The sequence below is a fragment of the Stegodyphus dumicola genome, chromosome 1, assembly GCF_044657685.1.
Source record: "Stegodyphus dumicola isolate Sdum_Otavi_A_Nest chromosome 1, ASM4465768v1".
NCBI classification, from domain to species: Eukaryota; Metazoa; Arthropoda; class Arachnida; order Araneae; family Eresidae; genus Stegodyphus; species Stegodyphus dumicola.
In genome coordinates, this window is record NC_140768.1 from 224,572,678 (window position 1) to 224,583,340 (window position 10,663).

Genomic DNA, 10,663 nt, shown 5'->3' on the forward strand with positions numbered 1-10,663 from the left:
AAAAAGCGACAGAGACGTGCGCCTTAAATGGCCCATGAATTGCTTTTTCCAACAAAGCATGCATGACTAATAGCCCCGGAGAAACGATCTTTCCCTTCCCATTTTTATACGCAAAGAAAAAAGTATATATAAATGGAAGGAAATAGTCAAACCTTATGTAAACACGAAATATCAAGCTTTCCTGTATGCCTCGACGTGACATCTTTTTTTCTTATGGTTTTCTTCTTCGAAAAGAAAGTATATATTTTCCACCCGAGATAGGCTGTAAGAGAACGCGCATGCAGAAACCCTATAGCAATGAAAGCAAATAAAAAATGTCGTTTTTGTACTACATATATCTATCAGAAGATTGTAAGACGCAAGATAGACTAGCTGTCCACGTTTACGTTCTGATAGCAGTAGAGAAAAATAGCTTTACATGTATTAAAAAAAGGCATCAAAATGTAAGCATGCATGTCTTTAGGAGGCTTCTCCTCCACCCTGATGCCACTGCCCAAAGCCAAAAAAGGGGGTTTGTCGCCTTTTGGAGCGGGGCACCATTGTGACGAAACGGAAGTACCTAAAGGGTTCACAGGAAGCAAGAACTTATTACATTCATCACGTGGTGCGGGTAATTTGAATATAGGGTCTTTTGACTCAAAGCTTGTCAAGAGTGAAAAAGTGAACCGTTTTCTTTTATATGGTTTCTTTTTTGATAGATTGTAAGCCCCAGGCGACAAGTCTTGCGTACGGTGGGGTGAGAGCTCTTTTTTTTTTTTTTTCATCGCTACTTCTTGTCCTCCCCCTTCTTTTTAAACTGGGTCATCCGTTTCTAGTGAAAAGTTTTCAGAAGTAAATTAAAACAAAATAGTGCAGAATCTTTGAGTTATAAATATACTTTTATGGATTGTCCAAATTTGTACTAAATTTCTTTAACCCACATTTGGAGGATGTGGACGTGGGGAAATAATGAAATAATTATATTCTGTACCTTTTCTCACCATCCTCGACAAATATATGATTAATTTATATACATAAAAGAAAGACTTTTATTTGTTGAAATTAACTAAATAGACTTGTAAATTCTAATATCAAATGTGAAAAATATAGCCGTTATTTTTTAATGCGATATATTTATTTTACACTTAATTAGGAATATTTTATTTTACTTTTCATTCACGTTCATTTATTTAATTTAGCTTTGCCTAGTTTTATTTATAATTATTTATATCAGAGGTAGCCAATTATAGGACCATAGGATGGGGGTTATTTAAGTTATTTTTTGTTGTCAGTAACAATGCTAATATAATTTATTGCTAGTATTGTTGAGCAATGATTTTTCAGAGAATACATTTTCATATTTGTTGGTAATATATAACCTATAAATATATAATGCACAAATAGAGCATTTGTGCTCGTTTCTAATAATACACTTCTTAATTATTTGCAGTTAAAACGTGACTTAACACGTTTTTTCTCATGAAAGTCTACATTCTTGCTAACGCAACCTACGTTTTAAAATTTTAAATTTATGAGCATACAAGCAACTATTCGCTCGAACGTTGAAACACGAACCTGGACGAACGCCCAATGCTTCCCTGTTTTAGGGACTTGAACACTGGTGGATTCCAATGGTATCGGTATCTGTTATTTAACAACCATTGCTTTTTGTACTTAGTGTTTTAGATCCGAACTTCATGATAAGTACCTGGTTATAAAATCTACATAACCCAATATCCTTGACTTCCTAAAATATTAACTCTCTACAACTATTTTCTTATTCAAATAAATGCTGAGCCATTTCTTTAAAGTTTTAAGTGGAGCTTATATTATTCAATATTTCTAATTATTTCATATAAAAGGCTCGTGATTAAAATTGCATCTAACTTGAAATCAGAGAACCTTCAATGAGTGCATAAAAATAACTTCACAAAGAACCCGCTGATTGACAATTCCTAGGATTTGATTATAATTTAATGGACCAAGAATTCATTTTTGAGGAGAAGTCATCTAATCTAATCGAATTCTCCGTCGTTGTAATTGGATGCTTTCGTTTAAATGCATCGCGATGGAAGAGCTAAAAGTTAGCCCGCCTCGTGGACCTTTTAAAAGTAATTTAATTACATATCTTCCCGTTCACGCCTCATTGGCTGAGCTGATGGAATTCCGTCATGCAAGAGGAAAGCTGTGACCATAACTAAATTTGGGTATTTGGAAAAGGCATTTGGGCTGATGGAGCAGGTTATCTTCTTATAGGAATTTAGAGCATAATATTTCACACTGATTTTTAATTTGAAGAAAGAGCATGACTTTTCCTTTCTGAATTTTCTGCTTGTTATATATTTATATGAATATTTCTTTATGAATTTTACCGTAGGTAACACAAAAGCAAAATTCATGAACAAGACAGATATAATTTCGTTTTATGATAAATCTAAAATCTGATTTCTGACTGTTAGGTAAGTGCTTCATTACCTGAGACAAAAGGCTCTTATGTAACAGCCTTTCACTTTTTGAATCTCGGTAACATTCTTCTGCGTCAGCATGGGGGGGGAGTGGGGGGTAATCAGAAAAGCAATCAATTTCTGATTTCTTATCAAGTACCAGAAGTCAGAATTCTATGATAAAAACCTGAACTTCAAATTTTGAAATCATGCAAATGTGTAATTAAAATGATCTTAGGTGATTAAATATTTTAAACGCTTATAAGGTATTTTAACGAATTAAACAATTCCTATGATTTCGATCTTTACTATAACTTCTTCTCTCCGTTAGCCTTCACGAGGATGCAAATGAAGTTAACAGTATTTAAGGCAAGGGTTTTGAATGCTAGCGACGCTTGCAGCTTTACATTCTATTGCCCAGTTCTTCTAATCAAGATTCCGGCTTTAGCCATTTGCTAGCCGACGTTAAAATTGCGCAATTTAAATCATTCCAAACTTTTAAACTTGATTGGCGATGTTTTTAATGTACTCACCAGTTGTGCCATATGTTCAATTGAAGATTAAATAAAAAATGTTATTTAAAACCTTCGTAAGACTTTACTTTTAGGCGTAGCGATATTTCGCTTGTCAGTCCAATGGGGTAAGCGATAAGCGACGGAGGACGTCGGCACTGTCCCTTTACCATTTGGGTTAATCAGTACAGCACCACGTCCACATTTCATATTGCACATTTTATATTACATTTCATATTACATTATATATTACGATACATGATTTACACATTGCATTATATACTACATATCAAATTAATACCTTACCCTAACACTACATTAACTTCACATCAACTTATTACATTAAAATTCTTTTCTATTAAACCCTATATTGGTACATTATAAAAGTGTTATTTTGCACAGGATTCGCATTATATTATCATTATACACTGGGTACGCATTACATTATATAAGGGAAAATTAATGATACATAGGGGGTTATAAGCACGATACGGGTTAAATTATTCACAGGAAATTAGTTATACACGGGTATTGCATTATACAGGATAAATTATACACATGATAGGCTTTATACACTGGATGCATATTGAATTGTCATCTGGACCATGCCAATTGTACCCGTTATTCGATTCACTGCCTACATCGTTATGCATAATACTATTATACAGTTTGCATTCACATTGTTTCAGTTGGGCTTTGCATTGGGAGTCATGTTGCTTATTAATCAATACATACTACATTACATATTATGATACATATGACACTATTACAATTACATTACATATTACATTATATATTATGATACATATGGCACTATTACGATTACATAATATATTATGATACATATGGCACTATTACGATTACATTATATATTATGCTACATATGGCACTATTACGATTACATTATATATTATGATACATATGACACTATTACGATTACATTATATAATATGATACATACGGCAGACACTATTACGATTGCATTACATATTAAATTGTTTATTATGATACATATGACACTATTACGATTGCATTACATATTACATTATATGTTATAGGGTAAGGTTGAGTAAGTAAGTATACCCCCTAAGAAAAAATAAGTATAAATCGTAACATCTATGAAAAAATAATTATGTATGGTAATAATATCCTGTGTTATCGTTGCTGATATTTATTAGAATAAAACTTCATACAGTCTACTCTCTTGGATAAAATTAATGAAATTTATGCTTAGACAACCAGCATTCTAAGTCATACTACCTACAGCTTAATTCGTACTACGTTTTAAATTAAACATTTATAGTAAAACTTTCTTTTTCACAGTTAATTTATTTATGCAATTAATTACAACAACGAACACAAAGATATTTTTTCCTTTTCACAACGTGAAAGAATTTGGTTGACTAGGGAGTAATTCATTTTCCCGGAAAAGGCGCAATTGGCGTGATATTACGATTAATGTTTAGAAAGTACAACTTAAGCGGTAGTATGACTTGAGTAACGTTACTCTATAACGAAACAGTTCATAATATTATTATAATATCGATGTAATACGCATAGTATTTGATAATTTTTTTCTTTATTTCAGATTGTCCGATGTCTGTGTAAAACCATATGAAGGTGTGCAGTATAAACATCATCATCATTATTGGCCGGTGCCCCGATACCAGTGCCATCTAGTGGATATGAAAACATAAGGCTCGAACAGAATTCTTAGGACGGCATATCAGACTTGTTTTCATGCTACGATCAATGAAAAATTCATTCATAACATTATAAAACAGAAAGTTAAAATGAACTCCCAATCCAAACCCAGTGCATATCGAAAAAGTCGAAAAGTAAATGGACACACAAGCTGGAGCGGCGTGAAATTTGATCAGTGACTGATGTGTTTTATGAATTTGATTATATTACATGATACATAATGACTGTAAAACGAAGAACAGAGAACTATTTCTGTGATTTGAAGCTATTTGTCAGTACTCCATAGATTGGTGTTGCTTCCCGTTTTTGTCAAGGCGCTCGATCAATTGAAATGCTCGAGCTTTGTTGATTGCGCACCGTCTGTTTGTTAAAACGTTTTTTGTGTTGCTCTATCATAGAAAGACCACTTTAGGGAGTCTAGTGCTCTGCACACCAAATCCCCCAACCATCATTAGTGTGAAGAAACTGTTATGATTATTACTATAACACTTACCACTTGCCAGTTTGAAGTACCACATACGACCACTGTAGAAGGTCTCGTTTAGTGCGCCTTCAGCAAAAGAGTTTGGCAATTTTTGTTTACATGTTTCTATATACGTTTTGAGAATTGTTTTATTTATTGACTGCAATGTGCTATAAAAGTATTGTGAACATGATCCGCTGTAATGTAAAGAAATTAAGAATTAAGTTCATTCGTGCCATTTTCACTGCCAGTAAAATGCAATCTTTCATTACTTAAATAACAACTTTATAAGCAAACACGAAATACTGTTCTAAACTGGAACATGATTAAAGATGCTTGATCGATGCTCCTTAACCAGTGTTAATTTTTAAAGATTAAAGAAACTTAATGGATGCATTTAATGCAATTTTGATGCTTAGTTAACGATTTGAAATCATTCTTAGATAAAATTAATTTAAAATTAAATATCGTTTCAAATATGATTTCCATTTAAAGGTGTAAGAATAAATTATTTGAAAAAAATTTAAGATCTTTCAAATGATATTTAGTAAACTAATCTGTATTGACACATTCTTGTTTGAAAATTGTGAGAAAAAATAAAAGTTAAAAATAAATTTCCAAATTTTCATTGTATTTTTCCTATCTTAGATTAAATAAGTGCCCGGTGTCTTTATTTGATAAAGCCATATTTTACTTTTTTTAGATAGTGCAAATTAAAATCATTTTAAATAAACTGAAACTTAATTTTTCACGAAGAATTATGTTGTATTGATTCTGGATTTGAAAAATTTTATTCATTCCTGGGGAATATTATTTTGCCATTTATCTTGCATATAAAAAGCAATGTTCTTGGCGCAAACTTTTTTTATATGAAAAATAAGTATTTACGTTTAAATTTATATCTGAAATTTAAATTTAAAACAGAATATTAAATAACACGGGTTACAATTAAATATACCTCGCGCATCTGTTAAACCAAAACAATACATTAAGATTAAAATTTCAGTGAGTACAATTCTCAAGAATATTTATTTCGAACGGTTTATAATCGATTAAGTTGAAAATTTCTGTCTAATATATATAAAAAATTAAGATTTTTAATTCAAAAATCATAAAATCTATTATAAAAATTATGCAGCAATAGTACATTATTAAGGTCATCTAAATTTTATATAATACCTACACATGCATAATTAAACTCATATTTCAATCTTCAAACAAATCTCTTTTTAATAGTCAATAACCAGTCAATAAACCAGCAATGCATGCATACACACACACACACACACACACACATACATATATATATATATATATAGTGTAATGCAATAACAAGAATATTGTAAATAATATTGTAAAGCCTTTGATGATATCATTAAAATGTCCAAACTCTTTTTCACAAAGGTCACTAATAATTGTTAGATGGGCAATGTGTTTGTTCTAAAAAGAAAAATATGAAAAAAATGAAAAAAATGAGATTGAAAAAAAATATTACAGCTCTGCACTCATGAAGTTTATTGCCTCGTGTGTTTCTGTTCGCGTTTTTTGTTCATAAGTGTAGTATTCTGCTCAAATGTTTTTGTCACATCCTTTTATCTTGTAGCGTTAAAGATCAGTATTGTTATGCTTAACCCCATATCAACAAGTGTATCTCATAAAGTTATTTGCAGCTGTGATGCAGTTTTCCTTTTGTCTTTTTTCAATGGAATTACACAAAACACTATTTCCCACTCAGAAACAAGACAAATACGTTACATAAAAAATAACTCTTCTTCGGCAATGTATTTAACATTTTTGCTTTGATTAATTTTTTTTATGAGCTTTACCAAAATATTAAGTGGATTGATTTGTGTAAAGTGATTTGTGTAAAGAGCATATTTAATTTTCAGTAAAGAAAAACATAAATTAATTTATTAAAAAGAAACTTAAATACAGTAATTAGGCACACTGTTTGCTGTTTCATCTTCACCCTCACTGTTAATCTGATCTGCAATCATCTTCCGTTACGTCAGATTCTTAGAAATATTATATTTTTTAAATGCCTTTTGAATATCGTCGGATTAATTTTATTCGATGCTTTTGTTATCCACTCACACACTGTTTCTAGACTGGACGATACTTTTGCCTCCTTTCGTAAATGTTTTTTCGCTTTCTAAAATCTACGTATTTCACAATCGTTTTAAATTTCCTTTGAATGTTTTATTGATACACACATTTAAAGGCTCAACTAATGGCGTTAATTTTTCCGAAATAATCTGTCAAGTCCGCTTGCGATGTCTGTATTACACTCTTTCAGTAATTTCTTTGTATTATGCGTTAGATGGGATTTAAACATGTTCCAAACTAACAAACTTTCAGGATTCTTTAAGCAACTTTTGCCAAACATTTCTTATCCATAAGTTCCATTCAGCCTTCCTCGTGAACATGAATGAAAACATCATTTGGGAAATTACATTTTTATCACTATCCTTCTTTTAAAAATAACCATGGGTTTTATTTTTTGTACCGCTCTCTAAGGGAAAGCACTACGGTGAGGTGATATTTTTCGTGACCTGTTCTTTTATGCAAACGGTTTTGCGTCTTTCACCTCAATCGCACACACATTGTTCTCCTTATCATTTGTAAATTCAATATGCCATTCTTCGAAAGCCTAGGAAAAATCTTCGAATAGATTTGAAAACAATAAAAGCATCGCACATGTATATTTCAGGTTTTTTCATAAAGGATGCATGTTATACGGCGAATATACCTAAAAATTAAAAAATGTCATTTGAAATTATAGGTGCGAGTTATACACCAGAATAAACGGCACTTAAATATTCTTCCTGAAAGTACTTTAAATTAGTTTAAACTTTTTAGTTACCGAATTATATTTAAGATGGAGCGAGTTTTTAAAAAAATGTACTTTGGATGAACGTCCAGTGCCGCCCAGAAGTGACTCTGACTGCTCCACCGAAACACGAAGAATCCCGGTGAAGGCATGAAGAAGCTTTGTAAATGTATAGTATCATTGTTGGGTGCCGGTACTCCAGATATATATATGGCGAGCCGAAAGTGATTTGGTGGTAGAGGAGATTTCCTCAAACTTGGAATGCGAAGTAGAAGCCCAACCTCTTAGAGGTTCTGATACCATCCCTCCATGAAATATAAACTCGAAAACAAGAACATGGACACGCAGTTTACTTACATAACAAATACACCTAATTCTATTTTTTTCACCACAATTATGTTTCTGAAGAAAATGCATAAATAAAAAGACATTGCATGTACGTAAGTAAAGAAGATTGATTCCGAATTTAAATAATCTGTAAATATAATACGAAAAACATTCTGAAAATATTCGTCTTAAGCATATTTAAAAAAATGCAGACAAATATGTATAGAAATTTCTTTAGAGAATTTGCATATGAAATGAAAAAAATTCTTCATGAACAAATAAACAAAAGTTTGTTTTGCACATAACGCAATTATATTCATTTTTGCTTTTTGACCATAAATGGCGCTTAAGTTTCAGCAAGACTACAATATCACTGCTATCACAAGAAATGTTGTGGACATCGTCTTCGTCCTCCATTAATGAAATTCTTTTTATGATTTCTAGAGCAAAATCAGTTCAGGTCTCGTCTGGTGCTAAGTTTTCACCGGTTTTAGGAAAGAATTCAGTTATTAATCTTCATTTTCGTATTTTGATTTAGAGCTACATAGTAAATGTCTTCCGAAGATATAAAACGTCGGTTTAATTCCAAGTTCTAATATAGACAACTTGGAAACCAAAGAAATATTCTTATGTGTGTATCGCATGATTTCCTTGTACGACCTACTAAATTATACACATTTTTTACTGCACTTCATTTACATATTTTTCCTTGAATTATTCTGATTTTATTAACCGATTTGCCAAGGCAAGTTGAAAATGACATCAAAAATTGAAAATTTTGAAATTAAATATCAAGGCCAATTTTTTCGCCTTGACTGCAGAAAAACTTATTGTAATTTTAATTTTCTCCGTACGAGTATAAAAATTTCCCAAACATAATTATAGGAAACGGGAGAGAGCTTTAAATTTCGTTATTTGTTCAAAATTATTCTTTTTTTAAATATGACACTGCCAATTTTCGTCATTTGAAGCACTTATGTATTTTTGCTGCACTTCATTTAAACTTGTTTCCTCGAATTATTCTAACTCAATTAAACAATTCCTCAAAGTAAGTTAAAAATAGAATCAAAAATTTAAAATCGAGAAATTAAATGTCCTGGTCAATTTCATCATTAAATGATTTAAAAGAGATGCTATGCACATCTAGATATAAAGTCCAATATAAAGATACCAGTCCAATATATAAAATTTTAATGCTCTGCGACTAATAATTTTTAAGTTTTCGAGATACACACGTACATACGCACGTACAAACGTCACGAAAAAATCCCTTTTGCATCCATCTTAAAGCTATTTTACAATCCTTCATGGAAAAAGGAGCCCTTTATCCTTAAAAAAAATCATCTAAATGGGTTTGTAAATGGTCAAAATTAATATTTCTGTTGAAATACGATACCTAAAATTTTGCGCGATTGGAATACTCCTTTTTACTTCCTACAAAGGAGTAAAAATTAATACATTTAGTCACTTGTTTTATTGGGGATGTACTTCATTCTTCTCCGATAGTTGTCATGCAGGCTATTTGTGTATGCCACAAATAAAAATTGTTTTTCTTAGAATTGAGGGGGGAAAATGATTTTCAGATATTAATTTGGACCCTTCATGTTAAATTAAAATGACATGCATGAAAAAATGAAATATTTATTTTGAATGCGTGTAAAAACAAATTCGCTTAAAAATGTCTCGTATAAATACAGAATTAGGCGTATTCCATCATTCTATTTGTTACAATACTGTACTTATGAAAAATTTTAGAAATTAGGTTGTAAGAAATATACGTGTTTTAAATGTACATTTGTACTTTAAAGTCAGACTTTCTTCAAAAATATAAAAGGAGTTTTTAGCTTTTTTTTCCCCTCAGATATCTTTCTTAATTAAATTATAAAATATACCTTTACTGGGCTCTACCTTTGCACTGTAACTTTTGAGTTGAAAAATTGCATTCAAACAGGATTTATCAATGAACAAACAGGAGGCGCTAACGATCTATATTAGGTTAATTTGCCGTACTTTTGCAGTTGTGTTTTTGTAACATACAAAAAACGAATGATAGCAGTATTATAATCAAAAGTTTCAATACATAAAAGTATTCAAAATTATTGCCATGGTGTAATCACTTGATATATTTCAATTCGGGAGTCTCTAGACTCCACTTATTACCTAAAATGAAATTTAAACAAATTATTTATATATATCAGTTTGAATTTTTTTTAAAAATATTTCATGACTGAATGAGAAAAGTAAAACGTTAGCTGTAGCCGTATCAAAACAGTGTCGATAATCCAGAAAATATCCAAACATTTTCTTTGGTCAAACTGAGGATTTGATTTGGTTTATTTGATTACATCAAAGCGCTCGAGGAAGGGATGCCTTCGGGGAGGACTTTCTAAGGAAACTGACTCGT

At 31.2% G+C, this 10,663-nt stretch overlaps 1 protein-coding gene across 5 annotated transcripts in view; it reads left to right on the forward strand.

Annotated features, from left to right (window-relative positions):
* LOC118185347 (dachshund homolog 1-like) overlaps positions 1-6,778 on the forward strand; it is a 429,013-nt gene extending 422,235 nt beyond the window's left edge. For all 5 annotated transcript variants that reach the window (XM_085826065.1, XM_085826060.1, XM_085826069.1 and 2 more), the window contains one exon: positions 4,524-6,778. In XM_085826065.1, the coding sequence (XP_085682191.1) occupies positions 4,524-4,543 (20 nt within the window). In that variant the 3' untranslated portion in view covers positions 4,544-6,778. The remainder of the gene's footprint in view (positions 1-4,523) is intronic.
* The last annotated feature ends 3,885 nt before the right edge of the window (positions 6,779-10,663 follow it).